Raw genomic sequence first — 23,654 nt, forward strand, 5'->3', positions numbered from 1 at the left:
TAATATAAATATATAAATAGACTCAAAAGAAGCTAAAATGTGCAGATGTTAACATGATAAAAACGGAGTAAGAGCAGTAGAGATATCAGAGATCTCTCTGTCAGGCAGAGGTGAGAGAGTTATTGTATGAAGGGGTGTGTTGTGGCAGGAAAGATTTCCTGTATCTGTTGTTATGACAGCGAAGCTGAAGCAGCCTTTTGGCTCCCCTGTCTGACCACTGTGAGGTGGAGAGGGTGGAGAGGATTATCCAAGATGGATGACAGTTTTTGTCAGTGTCCTCCTCTCCACCACAGCCTCTAGAGTGTCCTGTTTGCAGCCGTTCACAGAGCCATCCTTCCCAATGAGTTTACTGAGTCTGTTGGTGTCGCTGGCTCCCATGCTGCTCGCCTAACAAACCACAGCAAAGAAAAGTACACTGGCCACCACAGACTGATAGAAGATCTCCAACATCTTTCTACACACCTTGAAGGATCTCAGCGTCGTCAGGAAGTATTGTCTGCTCATCCCCTTATTGTAAACAGCTTCAGTGTAAGATCTCCAGTCCAGTCTGTGGTTGATGGTAACTCCCAGGTACTTGTAATCCTCCACTGCCTCCACATCCTTTCCTAGAGGGTGCAAAGGTTGGGAAGCCGCCCTCCTCTTCTTCCTAAAATCAGTCACCATCTCTCTGGTCATGCTGATGTTCAGCCGCAGGTGATTCTGTCCAGTCCACTCCACAGAGTTGTCTACCAGTGCCCTGTACTCCCCCTCCTGCCCATCACTTATACACCCAACAACAGCCGAGTCGTCAGAAAGCTTCGGCAGGTGACACGACCCGGTGCTGTACTGAACGTCAGTGGTGTATAAAGTGAACAGGAAAGGAGAGGAGAGGAGGATTCTATGGACTCTATGGATATTGTTGGTGCTGTTTTAGTTTTTATTTAAACACAGCTGTTCGCAGAATGCATAGCAATGAGGTAATGTATCCATTTGTAATGTGGACATGTTAAACAGTCATAAAAACACTAAATAAAGAAAGGAATATATTTTCCAGCTGAGCTCCACAACTTGTTGACAAGTATGGAAGCTGTTCTGGCTGCTCTTGGTGGATTGATGGTATCTGATTACACATTTATGTTGTTTTCTTCCTTCGTCACACATCTGTATATCTTCTCTGCCTCTCAATGCTTTTGGTGTCAAGGACCCCCAAATTAATATGCATCAGGCCGCAGACCTGCATTTTATGAAATGCTGTCTCAGGAATCTTAATCTTGTAAGATTCAGTTGTTAAACAACTGCGTATATTGAAGACTGTCAGAATAACAGAGAGGAGTGTGAAGCCTGTGAACAGTGTGTATTTCAGGAGGCAGTGCTGCGACATGCTCCCTCATGTAACTTGGCATACCTTTATATTTAAGCTTCTCAGAAAAATGAATAGAAATGTCTGTGTGAGCTTGAAAGTTGTCCAGAAAAGAGGCCTCAACTGACAACTGATTGGATATTTGCAGTGTTACAACGAACCTGATGAGTTGTCAAACATGCATTTCCACATATACAGTACATCTCTGCATAGAAGCAACACATGGGGGTGCGAAGAATGCAGTCACTTCTCCTTATCATGCAGCCACAATAAATCTATAACTTATTAAGCCATGCAAAATGACCACACAAGTTTAGTACCAGGCTACATTTATATTTTGTGGTTTAAAATGACTTTACTGCATGACACCCTGATAGACAAAAGATTAAAGCATAAGTTGGCCCAGTCCTTATCTACTCAACCTGGAAAGTCAGATGAAGTTCATAATGTACATTTATGAACCTTCACAGCAAAACAGAGCTGCAACATTCTCCTAAACAACTGAAATACCGTAGATGGGAATTTGTTTTAAATTGTAAAAAAAAAAAAAAAAAAAAAGGCACCCTTTCTAAAGTGAGTGCATAGGCACAGCCTTTAGAGGAACCTGGGTCTGAATTTTCATTGTTTTCAAACAGCACTGTGTCCAAATGGAAACATAACACAGTCATGTAAAAATATTTTCAGTCTTTATTGATTATCTTAAAAAAGTGGAAATAGGTACAATACATTTTTCATCACCACCTATCATCAAAATTGTAGTCCAAGTGTTGAGTCCTCGGCAAGTGCACCATCCCATCTGCTAGGCTGTCCCATGTCCCTGACAGATGATCGACCTCACTGGCTCTGAAGGAAACAAGAGCAATGAGAGATGGAAAAGGAATAGCTTTGGTAATGGAAGGAATAGAAAATCCAAATAAGCCACAAACAGAAAATATTGCTGAAGTGCAAATGGAGCTTTTCATACATGGAACAAGGCTTAACCGTACTGTGTGAGACTCCCGAGACTCTGAGATATTGTGTTTTGTTTATTCTGCACCGTACAAAACCAGATTTCACTCATCCAAAGCACCGACGTTGCAGTGAGTGCTTTGGATTCATTTATGAACACAGGTAAAGCATTTGTTTCATTGTTTGTCTATGTGTTGCTATGACAGCAGGACCTGACTAACCTGCAGTTGTATGACAGATTGAGGGCAGAGTAGAGCTCAGGGGTGCTGGGGGTTTGAACTTTTCTCTGATGTAATGCAGAAACAACAGCTGCCCCCGAGTGGGTGGAGGATGGAGTAATGGGAAGACAGCCCGATATGCTCGTAGGGCCCAAACCTGAGAAATCTGGATCCATGCACATATAAGATGTATATCACCACATTAAAACCATCAGTTTTCCATCGCTGCACCGTTTAAATTTAGCTGCATACTCACTAAGAGCAGAGCCCTCTCTCCTGTTGTTTCTCGATGCTTCTTTACCATATAGGGGTGAGTCACACAGGTACTGCTGCTTCACCAGAGAGGCCTTTTGTTGCTCAAAATCACACCGCTGTAGACACAAAGAAAAGTATTCATGGAGTTACAAGCAACTTTTTAAGCCACGAGCAAAGCTCTCTGTTCAAGATGCTCTCTGATGGTCAATACAATGTCCCCTTCACAACCAGCTTTTCAGTAGGCACCAGCAGCCTGCCCCAAAAATGAAAACTGTCTAACTTATTTTCTTCCCACCTCATGACTTAGTCGAATGGCAGCGTCAGTGAAGCACTGCCGCTCCCTTTCAAAAGTCCGCCTCTGATGATCGAGCTCTGCCCAGCGCACCTGAAGACGTTCCCACTCTTCCAAAAAGTAAGAATCAGCCAGTCCAGAAGGGACAGACGAAGCAACGCTGTCCTGCACACACACACACACACACACACACACACACACACACACACACACACACACACACACACACACGTAGAGCATTTTCAAAGTCCAACACTAGAAAGAGTTTGTAAGAGTATGCATGTGTATATGTGATTAGACCATAGGTCAAACCTGCAGCAGCTGCTGTTGTACTCTGACAAGCTGCTGACTCTCCTTCAGGTCAGTCTCTAGTTGAGCCAGGAGCTTGTCATGGTCGGTACCAACACCAGTGTGGCCTGTACAGACAAGAGAGACCATATTGTAATCCTGAGGACGGCATTTCTCAATCATAGCACAGAGACAGCTGAAGGCATACATCTGGAAAAAGTCAGTCATTCTTGTGTCAACACATCAAGGCATCAGTTTAAAGATTTGCTGCTCTCAGGTCTTTACCTTCAGACAGGAAGTCATCCAGTCTCCTCTGCACCTGCCTCCAACTCTGAACCACACCTCCAGTTACATGGTCACCGAGCGCCACCTCAGCTTGATCTAGCCTTTTGTCTTTAGTTTGGGCCTCATCCTGAACACCCGCTGCATCCGACAGGGTCTTTAAAAAGGTTACACATTTTTTTAATCTTGGATTTAACATAATAATTTACAGAGTCAGAGTTTTCTTTCGTCATCAACACAAGGTCTTTTTATCAACTGTTCTGGAGCTTGTCATAGCTTTACACAATCTCCATGAGCAGGAGCTGAGCTCTTATAAGCTCTTGAACTGCTCCTAAATGGACCTTGTTTTGGGCAAACTCTGCTTTAAATGCACTGTATGTAATTTCTGCCACAATGGATCCATCTATCGAAAGACAAGACGTGACTGGCATGGGATCACGGGAGGATTTTTATTCACGTTATGTTCAGTCATGCTCGCAGACTTCCTTCCTCACCCTCTGACTTCCTCCCAGAAGTTATAGCAACAGGCAACGAGTAAGTTCACTTCCTGTTTGGTAAGTTACTGAGTTATTGACCTGCTGCAGCTTCAAATTTCAACTTTTTTTTTACTCACACGCTCCATGTCGACTCTGAGTGCATGAAGCAGAGTGGTGAGGCTGTGGCGCAGCTTCATCGCCTCTCTGAGCTCCGCCTCTCTGCGCTCCAGCATCAGACGCAGCGTTGCCTCCTCCCGTCTACAAGTCGAAGAGTGAACAGGCGTTAGAAAGAGGCAGAGAACACTTACAACGCGTTAAAATAATAGCAACCAACGTACTTTGCGGCAGGCCTGAATGATTTGTTCGGTTTTTCTCTTTTGCCATGACCTCCGTGCGGAAAGTTCAACACCTCTATGGCTGCAAGATGGTAAACGATGAGTGGTTTCAGCTCGTGTCTGATATATATGCATGCAAATAGCTGTGTGTGAAATATCCTGTGCATTTCATCTTTGACACCACAGAGTGAGTCTCACAGGGTCCTTTCTCTCTGTGTCTGTCAGGCAGCTGTGACAGCCGCTCCTTCAGTCTGTTGCTGTGTTGCTCTCGACGCCTCAGCTCTGCCTCCTGCTGGTTACACCGCAGCTGCAGATGAGTGCACTGGCGAGAGGGAACAGATGACCGAGGGGGGGGGATAAAGGTAAAAAGGTATTCAGACAGCAAAATCCTCTTACAGTAACTTACCTTGACCCGTTCGCACCGCAGCATGTCCTGCAGCCTGGCCACGTGCTCGTCCATCTCTTTCAGCTGCTCCTACAAGATAGAGCTTTAGTTTGACAGGCACTCATCTACATCATTCACTTGATCTTTCCACCCACCCTCAGTGGGTCTCCTTGCTCTTTGTGCTCCTCCCTGTCCGCCCACCAGGAGGCGCTGTGAGAGAGCTCATCCAGGGGGCTGGGATCCCTCAGCAGAAGGGAGTCTGAAAGTGGCAAGAGAAATAGGGAGAAAGGGGGTAAAAGACAAGTGGTCTCAAGTGTATAGCTCCTGTATCTATATTTAAATTGACAGGTGACAGCGTTACCTGAGCTCTCTAGGCATCTTCCAAGTCTCCTCTGGCCAGGCCTGGAAGCCATCTTGGTGCCATATTCACACCATAGAAACAAGGGGACATTTAACATACATGCAACACCAAGACAGAGGCAATATTGGCAGACTTTTCTTGGATAAAAATGTTCTTGGAGTATTTTTAATGACAAACATCGCCATAGTAACAACGGATCAGTTCACATCTCCAGTACCTTACCTGAGTAGTAATACTTCCTCAAACAGATGCTGCCTCTTTTATCTCCAGGTGACGGCACTTCTGCTAATTACCACTGACAATGGGCTGGAGGATGGAAGCTTCCGTATTTAAAAAGCATCCAGCAAAACTGATGAAACTTGTGCACAGGTTTGGTGGTATTAACTTCTTTTTATATGAGGTGTTTTATGTAGGTGTTGGCCAATTTCAAATGTATATCAGTCATGATGGGTGGAGCAAGCTTAACGGTGCCTGAGACACCCGGACAAACTTGCTCAGCCAGTTTAGGCTCAGCTCGGCATTGTTGAAGCCAATTACAGTCCCAAACTTTACATCGGTATGTGGTAATACTGCCAACATTTGTGGTTTTTTCTCATCACAAATATATCAATAAATATATCAATAAATCAGGCTTTGAGATCGTTCAGGACTGTCTGTACAGGAAAACAACATCCCTGAAGCTGCTGTGATTCATGTGAATTTGCAATGAGTTTACAGCGCTGCCTGTCTGGCATTATCTTGTGCATTTATGACAGTGTGGCCAGATGTCCACCATAGTCATTGTTTGATTAAGGTAAGTTAGCCCAGCAGCTCACTGGCAAACAGCCACCATGTTCACTTTATTATGATGCAGCTCAATATGTACAAACAATGCTCTTGGAGATGTTGATATTTGGAAATGCTTCTGTCTTTTTGACGCTGGGCAGCCTTACACTGACCGAGGCCATGACCTCCCTGTAATCTTTTCTGATCTGTTCATGTCTTGATAGGAATGATAAATTGCAGGCTTGTAAATGAGGGAATCTCCAAAAACAAAGATACTTTAAAAGGAGTTCATTAGATTCAAAAATCACACACAGCAGTTCGTCGGTGTCCGAAAAAGTAATTTAATTTCTAAAAGGTTGCTCACAGTGGCAGAGTTAAGAAAGATACAGGCCAACAGTAGTAAAAGTTTTTGGTTGATTGGAATATGATTCCAGTGTTGAAAACAATTGATGTAGTTAGTCACTGCAGCATGATTCATTACATACAAACAACATTTGGAAGTTTTGAACAGATAAATGAACATTTGCTGTTTGGCAATGTGTATGTTTTTTCTTCAACGTGAGGCCTATTTGCCACCAGGTTGCACAACCCAAATATTGTAAGGCTTGATGTGTTGCTTTGTTTTTTTTTTAATTAAAGACAGGAACATACAGGCTGGTAAAAGCAACCTCAACAGGCTGTTAAATACATACAGAAAAAAGACGGTTAATAGAAAATCACATGCCCTGCACTGATAGGGTTCAATTCTGTACCATGTTGTACCTCAGATTAGTAGTAACACCTTTACCATCGCCACTAATACATGTTTAAGACACATCAGTTTAGCTCAGTAACTATCAGTACTGTCTGTTGGCCACAATATGAAATACAGTGTATATAACACAATTCTTGAACAGCACCTGTTTTAAATTAATGTTTGATTGTTTCACACAAAACACAAGAGGGAGTTGCACTTTCAGTAGCCAATCACATGGGCTGAAGTTCACTGACTGGAGACAGACACCATTAGGTCAGTAAATTTAGACTGGGCATGTTAAAGTACAAGGTAAACCAAGAACGGCTTAATTATTAGTCAAGTTAGTGTCAAAAACAACTTTTTTTTAACATGTTCTATAGAGTTTGGCCCTGCTTTAATGTAACATATGGGAGTTATGATACCATTAGTTTTGGCAAACAAGTGGGAAAGTTCCCTCCTTGAACTCATCAGTCCTATGTTGCATCATCCCATGAGGAGCTGCTGGCTCGGTCCACGACGACATCAAGAAGTGAAGATAGACTTTGACGGATAAATCCAGAAATCCCCAACCTGCCTTTCTGCTGCAGACAGAAGAACAGATAACCAGAATCAGAATCAATATACCTTTATTGTCCCACAAATGGGGACATTTCTTTGCCACAGCAGCAAAAGGACAGTAGTATTTTCAAAAAAACCCCAAAACAATAACAATAGTGAAAAATTTAAAAAAAAAAAAAAAAAAGTTTAAAAGGTAAGCAACAGAACAGAAAGAATAAACTCCTATATACATATTAGCTACTTCAGTTTTTAGGGTCCTGGTATGGTTTATACTGGGACACTTGAATACAGAGACATGTTTCTATTGGTGACTTCAAATAAAGAGGAAAAGGGGAAATAAAACATTTGCTTCCAGTGGTAAAGCAAGCAAATTTGCATCTTTACTTCCCAGCAGTTGCAGCCGTGATCAATAGCATGGAATGTGCACTGTTGACCCCTCAAACAGACTTCAAACCAGCCAACTGATTCCATGTGCATCACATCCTGCACAGCCACATTCAGGCCCAGCAGGTGATGACCCTATAGCTCCACGCACCTTTAACCTCAAGTGTACGGTCACATGTACACAAAATGAGAGAGGCATGTGTGCAAATTTGCATCTTGGCTTTGTGTGGAGTTAAAATTTGGTGGTTTGGTATGGTGTGTTTTTTCTCTTGCATACGCAAATGTGTGTTTTCAGTGTTTCTCTTTAGTTCACGCATGTGTGACCATACCCCAGCAGAGGTCTCATCAGCCAGAGTAACTGAAAACACCTCGGTGAATGTGTAACACCTTTACTGGCTTGAAAACAGGTGCACTTCCACACAATATTCTACAAGTAAAACATGGTCCCAAGTGTTCAAGAAAAAGGACTGCTTATTCCTTTATGTCACCAAAGGACAACGATCAGTTGGTATGGTCTTCATGTTACGGTGAACTATTCTGTGGAATAATTATGAGTTATGATTTTGGTAAAGAGACGTTCTTGTGGAGTTTTTCAAATGTTTTTTTTGTGGTACTTTAAGCACCACAACCTGGTCTATTATTGTTACCAAAACAACACAGGTGGATCAATAGGAGAACTTTCCCTTTAAACAATTAGTCAAAAAAATAGCTGCCACTGAATTTCTGTTAATCGACTATCTTTGACTAAATTACAATTACATTTAGGTTAAAACTAATCTTTGTTGGAATTCATGTGTTCATGCATCCATATTAGAAAAGTATAGAAGAGTATAAAGTACAGTAGAGCACAGAAAAAAGATAATAACCAGCAACTTTAACTAGCAACAGAAATGGAGCTGAACAAATTAATCAGTCGTTTCATTGTTAGAAAAGATTTATTGAAATCATTTTGATAATTCATGGTTTATATAGTTTTTCAAGAAAAAAATGCCAAACCTTTGCTTGTTCCAGGTTCTTTAATGTAAAGACTTTGATGCTCTGCTCAAATTGGATTTTGCCAAGTTGGATGCAACCTGCCTTACTTACCGTAGTAAACTGTGATGGTTGATTGACATTTTAAAGAGAAAACAATCATTTACTCAAGAAAATAATTTACAAAATAATCCATGATGAAAATGATCATTAGTTTCAGTTGAAAGTTGTCTGCAGGTGACATTAAACACTCCCCTGGAGTTCAATTAAGTCGTGTCATGTGAAATATTAGCCCTTCATCCAACTTCTCTTTCTCTTTTGAACGTGAAGGTGTAATTAATTTCTTCCCTGGAGTCACTACTGTCTCAGCTTAAATCCCCTCCTGAAACCCCAGCGAAGGGAAAAGATGGCCTACCTCAGAACAGGGAGCAGGATTTGGGGGGTCTGAAGGGATTATCGCTGGAGGGGACGCCGACCAGGAGGGGGTCCTTGGAGGCATTTTGCAGACAGAAGTTTCTCAGCTCAGCAGCAGCCTGGGACACCTGCAGGGCCAGACATATGATGATGGCATGTGTGTGGAGAGGAGAAACATAAACAGCCCCTCACATGTAGCCACAGTGTTTGTAATGCTCCAGCTGGCCCGCTGTCAAACTCTCCGACCATTCTCTCACTGACGTACACTGTCAAACCCGCCACTAGTTTTGCATAACATTTGCAAGCAACGGTGCAATACACGACGGGTGTGTCTACTACGTGACTCTGTGAGAGATACCCGTCAGCTGTTTCCTCTCGATAAACTTAAACAAACGTGTCACTTCTCTCGACACTTCGAGGTGGCTACGCTTTTTCATTAACTTAGCTCCAGCTGACAGCTGTTAACACGCGGAAGAGGCTTGCGGACTCGTAGCTGTGGTTTAGTCAGCCACAAACCAGTTTATGTGTGACTTCTGGGCCACTTTGCTGAGCCTCTGATGTAAGAGTCCCGTATGTGTCATTTCTGCAACAGTTTGTCTCCGCCATTCAACGGCAGGTCGGCTCCGTCTTCCGTGTTTGTGTGTCAGTGTTGAGGGGTTCGTACCTTGATCCTCCGGAGACTGGCCTCTAACCGGAGCTGCTTGACGGCCCTCTGAGCGATTATTAAGTTGTTGCTGGCATTGTTGTTGGACATGACGACGTCTTTCGGCGGAGAAAAGTTGAGAAGTACTTAATATAGGCGGACACGACTGGGCGGAAATTAACCCCAACTGCTCTAAACCCTGAACCCGACTGGGAAACATCGGCCACTCTTCGCCCCGCCCCCTCTGCGCCAGCGAGCCATTTTATTGGGCCGTAGGCATGTCAGTCAAAAAAGTGGAGTGAGTACCCCGCCCCCCCTGCACACTGCCCATTATTATGAGTTTCCTCGAGAGCAGAGCAGAGCAGGTGTACTGTGACCTTCAGGTGGAGGGTGAACAGCCACAGCACAGTGGTTAACCACCACCTGGTTGAACTATAAACTGTTTTAAATGAAACATGTTTATATGTGAGGGCCAGGGGCTGTCATGTGGCACCCAAATGCAATGTAGTGTTGCCAGTGGTGCACAGAGCACTGAAAATCTGTACTCAACTATAAGTGCATCATGGAAATATTTCATAATTACAAGTAAACCTTGTGCATTTTATGCATAGTTGTGCTTGTAAATTTGGATCATTACTTAATAATACAAATATTCCTCTCAAACGCTACACAGCGAATCACTGTGACTTTCTAACAGTTGATATTGCATTGCCAATATCAGACATTCAATCAAAGGAGTTTCTGTCTCTCTGAATCTTCAGTCTAAATTACTCCCAACGTCTGCTGCTAGTTAAATTTTTATTGTCTGTGTGTCAGGGTTTTCAGTCCAGAGTGCCTTATTGGTTACAAAAATGCAGGTTTAGATATTAATTAAAATTGTACTGAGTACTCAATTTTGATTTTAAAAGTAACTAAGTATAGATAGTAAGTATAGTATAGTAGATTCTGTGTTTCGTTTTTTTTTTTAAACAATGACAATAAACAACTATTCTATTCTATTCTATTCTATTCTATTCTATTCTATTCTATTCTAGTCTAGTCTAGTCTATAGAGTGCAATTCGTATGTACTAGTAAAATTACAGACCCCGAAACATGACTTGATTACAGAAATTTGAGTGGCTACAATTTGTGTCTTCCACCCCTGTGTCTTGGACATAGTTGTGCCTATCAGACCAGCAAGCAAGTGAAACCAAAGGTCAACAACACCACACAATCTGGTCTGAATCTGATACCAGGGCCAGGAGTAGCAACGTCAATACCAACACTCACACTTTGTATTACTCATGAAGGGTTTGTACTATGGTGGTTAGAGCTGCTCAAATGCACACAGCAGGAGCAGGAGGGCAGCTTTGCACAAAACACAAAACATGATGGTTTTTTTTTTTTTTTTGAATGTTTTGACAGTGTTTACATAATAAAAAGAAAGGGAGGGACATGGCAGTTCTTAGCAATCAAATACAAGAAAAAGGCAACAAATGGATAATAGCAGGAGGCCACATTTCATATTCCAAGTAATTAAGAAGTAAAGTAAAGGAAATATAACAAGAAGAAATATCTTATATTAGTAAGAACTAGAGGCTGACAGATAAATTGTTTTGGTCGATATTGGCCCCTTTCAGGTATATCTGTGTATATGAGATATATATATGTTGTCAAAATGTGCTCATATGAAAACCTTTATTTATTGATTTTTTTTTTTTGCTTCAGTGCACTGACTTGATCAGTTTGGACGAGAACGTTTTATTGTTAAACTGTAAAAAATCCTGCCTCCAATATACTCTATCTTTTTCAAAAGCGTTTGATTGTATCATTGCAAACAATGGATGTATTTTAGCTGATACATATATCAGTATCCAAATGTTTTGCATTTCAAAGTTAGCAAATTTGTATCCAAATGTAACAAAATAAAGGCAACCCAGGTTCAAAAAGCCCATTGTTTAGGTTGGAGAATGTCTAAGCCAGTGTATGTCACAAAGGGTCTCCAGATTCTAAAGTTAACATAATCATTTAAGTGCGTCAGATATTCAAGGAGCTCATGTTTGAATACAACTCTGTGGCAGCCAGACAGGCATGGTTTCAGTCCAACACCAACACCCAAGTGTGAGACCTTACGCCAAAGGCAATTAGTTACATTTCACTCTGAAGCACAAATGTCAACCTCATGGTGGTGCCAGAGGAAAAGTCAGCACCTCACGAAGTACTGAAGACACCACTGATAGCTATGAGAAATACACTATATTACCAAAAGTATTCGCTCACCTGCCTTTACTCATTCTATGAACTGAAGTGCCATCCCATTCCTAACTCATAGAATTCAATATGATGTCGGTCCACCTTTTGCAGCTATTACAGCTTCAACTCTTCTGGGAAGACTGTCCACAAGGTTGAGGAGAGTGTTTATAGGAATTTTTGACCATTCTTCCAAAAGCGCATTGGTGAGGTCACACACTGATGTTGGTCGAGAAGGCCTGGCTCTCAGTCTCCGCTCTAATTCATCCCAAAGGTGTTCTATCGGGTTCAGGTCAGGACTCTGTGCAGGCCAGTCAAGTTCATCCACACCAGACTCTGTCATCCACGTCTTTATGGACCTTGCTTTGTGCACTGGTGCACAGTCATGTTGGAAGAGGAAGGGGCCCGCTCCAAACTGTTCCCACAAGGTTGGGAGCATGGAATTGTCCAAAATGTTTTGGTATCCTGAAGCATTCAATGTTCCTTTCACTGGAACTAAGGGGCCAAGCCCAGCTCCTGAAAAACAACCCCATACCATAATTCCTCCTCCACCAAATTTCACAGTTGGCACAATGCAATCTGAAATGTACCGTTCTCCTGGCAACCTCCAAACCCAGACTTGTCCATCAGATTGCCAGATGGAAAAGCGTGATTCATCACTCCAGAGAACGCGTCTCCACTGCTCTAGAGGCCAGTGACGGCGTGCTTTACACCATTGCATCCGACGCCTTGCATTGCACTTGGTGATGTGTGGCTTGGCTGCAGCTGCTCGGCCATGGAAACCCATTCCATGAAGCTCTCTGCGTACTGTACTTGGGCTAATCTGAAGGTCACATGAAGTTTGTAGCTCTCTAGCAATTGACTGTGCAGAAAGTCGGCGACCTCTTTGCACTATGCGCTTCAGCATCCGCTGACCCCTCTCCGTCACTTTACGTGGCCTACCACTTCGTGGCTGAGTTGCTGTTGTTCCCAAACGATTCCATTTTGTTATAATAGAGCTGACAGTTGACTGTGGAATATTTAGGAGCGAGGAAATTTCACGACTGGATTTGTTGCACAAGTGGCATCCTATGACAGTTCCACGCTGGAATTCACTGAGCTCCTGAGAGCGGCCCATTCTTTCACAAATGTCTTGTTTCACAGTCTGCATGCCTGAGTGCTTGAATTTATACACCTGGGGCCAGGCCAAGTGATTAGAACACCTGATTCTGATCATTTGAATGGGTGAGCGAATACTTTTGGTAATATAGTGTATGAGTATTTATGAGTCTAGTTCAAATTTATGTTTCATGGTTGCTAATGACTGCAGGTTCCAGTGTCACGGTCCTTATTTTTAAAATTTTTTTTCAAACTGATTTTAAACCACATGCTCACATGTCAGTTGCACAGTTCAAACTCTAATGTGGACAACCTGTCATTGGATCAAAAGAATAATCTGTGCTATTGTTTAGGAAATTAATTCTTAGCCCAAGTGGCTAAGAAAATGCATTGTAAGCAAACTCAAAAAGTCTTTAAAAAAGATATATGTATCACATGTAACATATTTACATCATGATTGTGCTAACAATAAACACAAGACAAGAAACAAGAAAAAAAAACAAGAAAAGTATTGGTACCTTCTCTTTTATTAGTTTCTTTACCATTTTAATGGCGTTCGTATTGAGGAAACATTTAAAAATAAAATAATATGACAATATGTAATGTGACTGTCTCATTAATGTATGTTCTCAGCTCGCTGAGGTGATTCCCCTAAAGAGAAAGAAAGAGAACAAACATGGTTAGTAAATCCACGCACTGTGTTGAGACATCAGCCTGGACACCATATTGGAATTCATACTCACAAATGATTGGTCCAATGGTGAGGGGCTTCAGAACTTCTGAGTTGGTAACGGAGCGATACGTCCTACTTCCGCAGTGCTACGTGGTGGAATAAAAAATGAAGAGAAACCATGAAAACACAGTTATGAAGTTGCATTGAAATCATTTTATTAATGAAGTGAAATGTGTTGCTTACCGGAGCACAGCTGGAGTGCTTCATGTTACACAGACTGACGCTGCAATGAAGGAAAACGTTTTGGTAATGCTCCTGAGGCAGGAACAACAAGGCAGTGAAATATGCCCAGAGGGACGAGCCATTCTCAGTCACTGACACCTGTTGACGGTCAGTGGGACACCTGGCAGAGAGGATGGAGACGGTCAGCAGGGCCAGTGCACATCACTACAATTACCTTTTTACCATTTCCATTGTACTCCACAAATCATCTGCTGAGACTCAGGAGGGACACTCACTTGTTTTGGATGAAATAATGGCGCATGGAATTAGGGTTTGACGTGGGAGTGGCATAGCAGTCCTCCAGAACAACTGCAAAGCTTATATCTAACAACGCCACATAGAAGCCTACGTACAACGGTGAGCCCACTGGCAGGGAGACCTCGCCTGGTGGATAATGGCCACTGTAGTCAGAGCTGTTGAACAGGTACATGAAGGTTTGGGCTTTGGCAGCTAAGCCAGAAAGTCCATCTGCCGGCCTGTCAAGAAAATATAATTTGTTGAGCTTTGCAGCAGCGTATACAAAGGAAGGAAGGATAAATTAAACAGTGTAATATCCTGAAATTGGATAGAATCGACCTCAGATTCACTCTTTATGATGAAACAGATCCTGTTTCATCTCTTAAATAATGCCAGCCCACAGCCAGCCACACTGTATGTACTGGTTTACAGAGGAGATCTCACACCACTAACCCTAAACCACTTCAAACCACCATATACCATATAGCACAATGCCACTGCCACTGAATTTTTCATAAAATGTGTGTATATGTATGTATGTATTCATTTCCTCAATAATTAACGCCAAAGTAATGATCAGAACAGAACAGTTTTACCATTCTCTATTACAACATGTGACATTGTTCAGCAAGATGAGGATTTAAAAGAGGGAATTCAGACCTCATATTAACATTCTTTTTGAGTGATCCAATCACAAGTGGACAGCTTTGGGTCCATCAGCTCACACCTGGCATTAACATGCTCCTCGAGTGACCGCTTGTGATCAGGTCTCACTCACCAGCTCTATATGCAAATGGAACAAACTGATACGATGTCTTTTACCCAATTAAAGTAAATTCAACACATAAAGTTTGCCTAACAGGTAGGTGCAAATAGAAAATAATTTCCTGTAGACTGCTATTCGCAAAGTTTCTCAATAAGATCCTTCACAACTCAAAAACTTGAGTGATTGTTTCTAAGGGAGTCTGGGGACTTTCTCCGCGGTGCCAAAAAGCAGCGAACATTGGTTACTGTTCACTTGATTTAGAAAATTTGGCCAATGTTTACCATCAATAAAATGATGTCTTCTTTCATTAATTTAGTCTTAACTATGAAATTAGTTGAAAAAAGTGTGATAGTTTTGGCAGACAGGACAGGTGGTGTGAATATGGATCAAATCAATTATAGGAGTACCTATGCCAATCAGTCTTGGTCTCGATACACTCTGGTCTCTGTCACGACTCGGTCTTGGTTCAGGCGGTCTTAACTGCAACACTGCTTAGAGCTGCCCTCTCCTGATCAGATCACTCAGGACGCATGTGGATTTCAGATTTGAGCAGCCTCAAAATCATGCACTAAGTGATAATTCCAACACAGTGCTGTTGTTTTTTTGTTTTTTTTTACCAGGAGTTCCTTGATTTTATATCATACACACAGAGGCTTCATTATCTTACAACTGGTCAAAATCAATAAAAGGCAACTTACGCCAGGAATGGTCTGATGGCCACATTTAGGCTGCCTTCTGTCTCCAGGGGGTATGCACAGGAGAAGGGAACAGTCACAGGAGTCCTGAAGGATGTATTGTTCAATGGGTAGACAAATAAAATGTTGGAGTAGATGGCATGCATTCTGTTGATCTGAAAGGCAGAGGACGAATAAATGATCAGTCAGTTGAATGATTTTCAGTGTGGGAGAATGCAAAAAACAAAGTATTTAAATCTTTACCGTCAGTGTGTTTCCACAGGCACCGTCTCTTGCATCCACTTCGTACCACACTACATTATCATGCACCCTAATCCGGCCACAGTTGTTGGAAGCCATGTTGCCAGAGAACGGATTGAAACCAAGGGAAGTCACATGAGTTATGTCCAGCCCTACACCAAACCTAAACTGGCCACAAACAAGCTGAGAAGTCAGATCCGATGGAGGAGCTAAAGATAAGAATACAAGGAGAGAGAAAAGAGATGAGATGGAAAATAGCATATACCAGAAGAGATCACCATCTAACCTCCATAAACCATAAACAGTAACAGTCATTTAAGCTATTTACAGTTGTGGTCAAAATTGTACATACACTTGTAAAGAACATGCAGTGTTGAGTTTAAATGGTTTCTACAGTTCTCATTTTTCTGTGATGGGATGAGTGGAACACTAACTTGTCACAAATAGGCGTTCCTTGAACACCTCTGATGTGTGTTTGTCTTGTTGTCTCACTGGAGCACCCAACTGCACCAAGACCCAGTCATTCTGCAGATGATTTTAGGTTTTCCTGAACAATTTGGAGCTAATCCTCCTCCTTCATTATTTCATTTACTTTCTTGAGAGCAGCAGTTCCACTGGCAGCAAAACAGCCCTACAGCACAATATTACCACCACAATGTTAGACAGGAGGTCTGGTGCTCTTGGGGTTAAAGGCCCCATCTTCTCTCATCTAAACACACTACTTCTCATTATGGCCAAACAACTAATTTTTGTTTCATCAGATTACTAAAAAAACATCTGAGCGGCAAATTTCAGCCGAGCTTTAAGCTGCTGTGTCTGGAGCGAGGGCTTCTTTCTTGCAGCCTCTCAGCTCATGTTTAGGTCAAATCTTCAGAATTTTTCTATACTAAATAAATGACTTGACCAAACTTCAAGAATGTTTATGTGACAAAGTAGTATATACCCTGATTCCAAACTCTTTTGGAGAGGTTTTTTTGTAAATAAAGAGGGGATAGTTTAAAGAGTGTATTTCATGTTTCTCCAGCAGGTTGTTACTGAAATCATCTCATCTAAACGTGACACCACAGACAGCATGTTACACAGTGAGACATCATTTTCTTTAGCTGTGAAAATTTGCATTTACCTTCACAGACAACACTAGCATCCTCGAAGTGACCACAGTTGTGAGATCCAAACCCTTGATGGCTGCACTGGGTGAGCTTTGATTCGCTGCCTGTGCACCTGACATCATCCATCCAGATGGGTCCTGAGCCCGGCCCGAAGGCTGCAAATGATGGTGCTGATAGGACACGGCCACAGCCCAGCTGTCTACACACCACCTGGGCATCAACCACGCCCCATGAATCATCACACACCGTCCCCCACTGTCCACTGTGGAAGATCTCTACTCGACCAGCGCAGGAGCTATTTCCATTGACCAGACGGACCTGCCCCTCAACTGCTGAGCTGTTGTGCAAAACTGTGCAGGAAAGTGTTGTAGTTTTTACTTTTTTGTTTATTTTATCAGCAATTGGATGAAAAGACAAACAAAGCAACAACTATTGGATTCAACTAAAACAGAATGTGAATCAGAGAAATGCTGACCAATAGTCCACAGTATATACATACAACAGATTCTTCAGGACTTTTACTCAAGTACTATTAACGGTGGTAAATTAATATTGTAACACAATGTCTTTACTCAAGTTTGACTTTTGGTTGTTTTTACACTGATGATGCAGCTGGTTATTTTACTGTTAGACATAAAACACAGTTTTTTTCTTAACACAGTCTAATCTTTTACTGGTCATTTGACTAATTGCAATAAAAAAGAATATCAATAGTATAATTTTTTTCTATTAAGATAAGTGTTACCTTCACAGACAACACCAGCATCCTCTTGGTGACCACAGTCATGAGATCCAAACCCTTGATGTCTGCAGTGGGTGAGCCTTGATTCACTGCCTGTGCAATTGACCTCATCCAACCAGATGGGCCCCGAGCCCAGCCCGAAGGCTGCATTTGACTGTGCTGACAGGACAGGGCCACAGCCCAGCTGTCTACACACCACCTGAGCATCAGACAGGCCCCATGAATCATCACACACCGTCCCCCACTGTCCGCTGTGGAAGATCTCTACGCGACCAGCGCAGGAGCTGTTTCCATTGACCAGACGGACCTGCCCCTCAACTGCTGAGCTGTTGTGTGCAGGTGTTGTGGGAATTAAGTCAGGTATTGGAGGTGTGGGCGGGACAACTGTGCTGTTGAATTCTGGTTGAGCTGAAAGAAACAATCTCAGTTAAGTCCCAACTACAGCCTGCACTGTCATCACTATTGATGAGGAAAAGCTACTTTCTATAATTTCGATATACAGTGAAGTACATTTACTTACGTACTGTACTTTGTACTTTATTAGTGTATTTCTATTTTCTACTATTTTCTACTTTGACTCCACTACATTTTGAGGCAAATGTTGTACTTTTCACTCCACTACATGTGTTTGATTACTTCAGTCATTAGTTTCTATGAAGATTGTACGCTGCATAAAAGCCAAAGGGGCACATTTTAAAATGTGTTTATTTTATTGGCAATTGGATTTTTAAAAAAGAAAAAACTGATTCTGAACATCAGGAAAATGTTGAACATTGGATCTGATAATTGGCCAGGCTAATAATCAATTGACAGTTAGTACACAGCCAATGAATACAAACATTTAATTATATTTATAATTTACGTCTATTTGTACTTTTGATACTTAATTACATTAATATCAGATACTTTTACTCAAGTACTGTTTTTATTGAGCACTTCACTTTTACCAAATTAATATTGTAACACAATGTCTTTACTTGCAGTCAAGCATTACTTTTTTGGTTATTTTTACTCTGTTGATGCAGCTGATTATATTCACTGCAATAAAAAACAATATCGATTGTGTCTGATTGATAATGATACGTATTGATGACGTAATTTTCCTACGACACCAATTCCAGCAAAGTTAGGACACTGTGTAAGGTAAATAACAAACGATAGCAGTCATTTGCAAAACGACGTGTGTTTGCCGACAGTTGTTTTGAAAGGGTTCTTGAGAACATATTATATTTTTTAAACAATCATGTGTCTCACAAAGTGGGGACCCTCGCACCGTCCTTCTCTGTGAATGACTGAGCCTTTTCAGGATGCTCCTTTCATACCTAATCATGATACTACCACCTGTTACCAATAAACCTGTTTACCTGTAGAATGCTCACGACTGGTGTTATTGGAGGACTCCACAGATTTCACATTGTCTTGCTGCTCTTGTCCCAACTTGTTTGAAACATGTTGCTGATATCAGATTAAGAATACATATATCTATAAAAGTCAATGAAGTTGTGTTGTCTTTGTAGTGTTGAGTTTGAATTGAGTATTTGTCAGAAGGGATGAGCAAGTTATCACATTCTGTTATACTCATGTTTTACACACTCTACAAACCCTTTAGGAATCAGGGTTGTAGTTAAATGTGAGCAACAATATTTGGAGTGTATGTTAAAAATGAGTAAACATTTACCTTCACAGATGACACTGGCGTCTTCAAAGTGAGCACAGTTGTGGACCCCGATCCCTGAATGTCTGCAGTCTGTTATTGATGATTCGTTGCCATAACAAGTGAGATCGTCCAGCCAGATGGGTCCAGTGCCCTGTCCGAAAGCTGCATTTGATAGTGCTGAACGAGCAGGACCACAGTTCAGCTGTCTACACACCACGTTGGCATCCCTCAGGTCCCAGCCATCGTCACACACTGTCCCCCACTGTCCAGCATGGTAGAGCTCCACTCGGCCCGAGCAGCGGCTGGTAGAGTTGACCAGTCTTACTTGTGAACGAGCTAACAGAAAACATGCAGCACAACACTGATGGTGTGAGACACAGATGACAGATGGACTTAATGAAAACAGTGACATCTTTGGAAAACTACACACAGCTTCTTTCTGCTTAAAAATCACAAATACTTTTTAAGGCTCTGTAGCCTGCAGACAATAAAGAGGGGATAGTTTAAAGAGCGTATTTCATGTTTCTCCAGCAGGTTGTTACTGAAATCCTCTCATCTAAACGTGACACCATAGTGTCATAGCATGTTACACAGTGAGACATCATTTTCTTTAGCTGTGAAAATGTGCATTTACCTTCACAGACAACACTAGCATCCTCGTGGTGACCACAGTTGTGAGATCCAAACCCTTGATGGCTGCACTGGGTGAGCTTTGATTCGCTGCCTGTGCACCTGACATCATCCATCCAGATGGGACCTGAGCCCGGCCCGAAGGCTGCAGATGATGGTGCTGACAGGACACGGCCACAGCCCAGCTGTCTACACACCACCTGGGCATCAACCACGCCCCATGAATCATCACACACCGTCCCCCACTGTCCACTGTGGAAGATCTCTACTCGACCAGCGCAGGAGCTGTTTCCATTGACCAGACGGACCTGCCCCTCAACTGCTGAGCTGTTGTGTGCAGGTGTTGTTGGGGCGGTCATGTTGGCCTGATTACTGGCAGAGGTATGTGGTCTTGGATAGGGTGTGGTCGGAGACACTACAGTGTCTGTTCCATTCACCTCTGTACAATGAAAAACAATGAGGTACAAAGGTTTCTTCACTTGTTAAAACAGTTAAATTAATTGACAATTTATATAATTGTTAAATTGATATGAAAACTGAAGTTGATGTTACAGTGAAACATGTTTCAAGAGGAGCAATACCTGCACAGTATGCAAGGGCGCAGGTGACTGGAGCCACAAGTTTGTAGACGTAGTAGTTTCCATAGCAGAGCTTCACATGGATGTTATTTGTCCTGCTCCAGCAGCACTCGCCGACCCAGGAGCCACAGACACTGCGCTGCACAATTTGACCTGGCTGTGTGGGATGAGGTGCTGTCAACCACAGAGGAGCATGGGTTCCACAACTGTATTCAGCCAAACACCTCTCTGGAATATGAGCACTGGTGTGCCCCAGAAACAGCCGATACCAGCCTTGCCAGTTAACGTCTCTGTCACAGTGTATGTCTTGAGGCGATGTGTAATTTGTTGACCGCCAGTGATCATTCAGTCCAGTGTAGTGCTGACAGGGGTCAACACAGCGCACAGTCCCATTCAAACCGATGCAGTCCATGCCTGAGGGACAAGTAGCGTTTCCACAGCTGAAGCTGACAGAGTGGAGGGAGGGGCCTGATCTGCTGCTGGACGAAGACTCCAGGCATTCAAAGGAGCCTGGAGTGTTTCTGCAAACCTGAGTTGGCGCACATGGTGAGTCTGGGAGGGAGCACTCGTTAATGTCCACACAGCCCCTTTCTGTTGACCACTGATAGCCTTGGCTGCAGCAAGGAGAGTCACTACAGAGCTTTATATTGTAGCAGGCGAGACCATCGCCTACAAAGCCATTGCTACAGACACAAGAAAGGAGCTCGTGGTTGATGAAGGAGTCGCCTCTTTCTCGTGACTTCACGCAAACGGCGTCATCATGACACAAATCACAACTGGTGACATGTGTCCCTGTGGAAAGGATAGAGGATAGTTTGATGGATGCTATTGCTCATTATAAGTTTTAAGTGGTCTCCTATTACTGCACCTGTCTTTAAGATTATTTTCAAAACTGCATATGGGTAGAGAAGCATTGTTCAGGCTCACAGAACTTTATTCTAAAATTCAGTCTGGACCAAATATTTAAAACAAATATTCAAAATTTGCATGATCATTTCATATTGATGTAATAGAAAAGCAGTGTTAAGTTACATTCAAGACATAACTGTATGTAAGAATGATTCTGGGTCAATAAATCAGTGGAATAGGAATATGAAATATGTCAAATAAAATGCTTATCTGAAATCCACTCAGGAGAAATTTGAGGAGAGCGCAGAGGAAATGTAAGTCATCAAGTTCATGTCTAAAAAGGTATTATCGATCTGATTAGAGGTAACTAGTGTGATTTGACTGAAATGCCTGCATACAGGATACAAATAAAATGGAATGAATCTAGTCTCTTTCCACAAAAACAAAAGTAGAGTTACACAGTAGATATGTGTCATGTCTAGTCAAGACGACAAAAAGTCAGATGGCTCACCTGAAGTGCTTCCTGTAAAAATCTGCAAAGTAACAAGTAACATCAAACCCCAAGGCAGCGCCATTATGGACCTCATGCACAAGCTGGCTGAAAAAGACAAAAGAAGATGTTTTAAAATCACATTTTTGAAATAATGCTGCCATGAGAAAAAATCCTCACAATGCCAGTCTTACCTCGGAGAGACTCGGAGGTGAATCCAGGAGCTGCTGAGAAGGTGAGTGAGAGTGTGAGAATTTATAGGTCTGTGGGTTTGGTCAAACGATCGTACGAGGTGATCATTGATCAAACACATACATGGGGCAAATGACAGCACTCATACATATGACACCAGAGGAGTTACTTATTAATCACTATCAGACAAAATCATACAATTCAAGTAGAACTGGCACACAAACAAGGAACTGGGTCAATATATTTTATGATACCACGATCAGTCTCAGGTCAGTGTCGGAATGTAGCACAGACCTCTTCGCTTTTGCACATTTTGCACATTATTGTTTCCACTGACAAGCCCATTTATAACCACCTCCCGTCAACAGCAGTGACTGTGTGTTTTTGAGCATCAAAACTTTATTCCTGACCTTGATTTTAAATGAGCTGACCACATAGTCTTAACTCCAGGTCAATTTATTTGCTCTTTACACAGTTTAATCATATCCATAAATTTAAGATAAGATTATTTTAGTTTTTTATTAATTAAACTGGCACTGGACCTCTCATGTCAGCAGTTATGTCTATATAGCATGTACATGCTGGACCCCATCTAATATCTGTGCATTATCTGTATGTAACTGTCTGGCTCTGAAAAGGTTTTTATGATCAGACAGGTGTCATTAAAATGACAGTGAACCAGAGTGGGTGACCTTTCTCATTTTCCAAACATGAGTTTTATAATCATAGTGATACTGATAACTTATCATCACTTAGTGGAACAATGATACTACCTCTCTCTTCATTTATCATTTAAACATTAAAGGATAATCAATTAAATATATTACAAAACAAGGGCAACCATTTTTACAAGACTCATCTCAATGCTTTTATGCAACAGTGTTCTCTGCTAATTACTGTAAGCTCACTAGAAGGCAATTCACACCATTTCCAAGAAAGCTGGGCATTGTTCATAAAGAAAGCGTGTACACAACTGTACAAATACCTCAAAATTGTACAGTACTTGAGTGAATGTACTTAGTCACATTCCATCGCTGAGCATACTGTATGTTGCTGTACTTGTCAGGTAAAGTATTTGAGTACACTGGTGACCTGATAAACCTGACTGACCAGATAAATCAGAAACAAAATAAAGAACAGACACATTAACACTGGACTAGGGGTTCATTTCAATCTGTCACAAACAGATAAATGTTGTTAAAATTTGGAAGAAAAAAAAAAGTCTAATATTCCCCCGCTAGCTTTGCTCAACAGTCATCACATGATGTCACTCAAGATAAAAGGTCAACATTAACACAAGATCATGTTTTGAAAGAAAAAAGCTTTGACTGTTATTCTTAACGCAGAGCATTGGACTGAATCAAGATTTGAATCTGATGATGGGGCTTGAGGAAAAGTCAGGGCGTCACTCATGTGATTTCAAATCATCCTGCGGGGGACATGAATGTGCGTGCCACCTGTGATGGCATCCAAAAATTGATTGAGTAAATATGTTTCAGGGGCTTTCATGTGTGACTGCCCTTGTGACTTGACTA

The 23,654-nt window shown here is 42.0% G+C and overlaps 3 protein-coding genes across 5 annotated transcripts; all 3 read right to left on the reverse strand.

Moving 5' to 3' along the window:
* Positions 1-2,008: 2,008 nt before the first annotated feature.
* On the reverse strand, positions 2,009-5,507 carry si:ch211-286b5.4 (afadin- and alpha-actinin-binding protein B). 2 transcript variants are annotated; one of them, XM_037097303.1, is made up of 13 exons: positions 5,402-5,507; positions 5,180-5,231; positions 4,974-5,077; positions 4,840-4,902; positions 4,632-4,755; positions 4,437-4,515; positions 4,236-4,356; positions 3,626-3,779; positions 3,365-3,468; positions 3,056-3,217; positions 2,762-2,876; positions 2,509-2,671; positions 2,009-2,182 (listed from the first exon to the last, which is right to left on the reverse strand). In XM_037097303.1, exons 2-13 carry the CDS (start codon positions 5,229-5,231, stop codon positions 2,074-2,076), a joined length of 1,350 nt encoding a protein of 449 aa, XP_036953198.1. In that variant the 5' UTR covers positions 5,402-5,507; the 3' UTR covers positions 2,009-2,073. The 2 variants fall into 2 exon arrangements, with proteins under 2 accessions (XP_036953198.1, XP_036953116.1); XM_037097221.1 differs by having other exon boundaries at positions 4,840-4,908; positions 5,402-5,506.
* Positions 5,508-6,264: 757 nt separating this feature from the next.
* si:ch211-286b5.5 (uncharacterized protein LOC100003596 homolog) lies at positions 6,265-9,881 on the reverse strand. 2 transcript variants are annotated; one of them, XM_037113773.1, is made up of 3 exons: positions 9,673-9,881; positions 9,010-9,136; positions 6,265-7,258 (listed from the first exon to the last, which is right to left on the reverse strand). In XM_037113773.1, exons 1-2 carry the CDS (start codon positions 9,760-9,762, stop codon positions 9,011-9,013), a joined length of 216 nt encoding a protein of 71 aa, XP_036969668.1. In that variant the 5' UTR covers positions 9,763-9,881; the 3' UTR covers positions 6,265-7,258; position 9,010. The 2 variants fall into 2 exon arrangements, with proteins under 2 accessions (XP_036969668.1, XP_036969658.1); XM_037113763.1 differs by having other exon boundaries at positions 6,265-7,261; positions 9,673-9,879.
* A 3,606-nt stretch (positions 9,882-13,487) lies between these two features.
* LOC119033932 (uromodulin-like) lies at positions 13,488-22,185 on the reverse strand. The gene is made up of 13 exons (XM_037124589.1): positions 22,122-22,185; positions 21,949-22,035; positions 20,592-21,380; positions 20,015-20,449; positions 19,402-19,716; positions 17,727-18,131; positions 16,996-17,331; positions 15,876-16,081; positions 15,636-15,787; positions 14,171-14,410; positions 13,896-14,055; positions 13,723-13,798; positions 13,488-13,630 (listed from the first exon to the last, which is right to left on the reverse strand). The coding sequence occupies exons 2-13, from the start codon at positions 22,022-22,024 to the stop codon at positions 13,596-13,598; spliced, it is 3,225 nt and encodes a 1,074-aa protein (XP_036980484.1). The 5' UTR covers positions 22,025-22,035; positions 22,122-22,185; the 3' UTR covers positions 13,488-13,595.
* Positions 22,186-23,654: the final 1,469 nt, after the last annotated feature.

The sequence above is a fragment of the Acanthopagrus latus genome, chromosome 1 (assembly GCF_904848185.1).
Source record: "Acanthopagrus latus isolate v.2019 chromosome 1, fAcaLat1.1, whole genome shotgun sequence".
NCBI lineage: Eukaryota > Metazoa > Chordata > Actinopteri > Spariformes > Sparidae > Acanthopagrus > Acanthopagrus latus.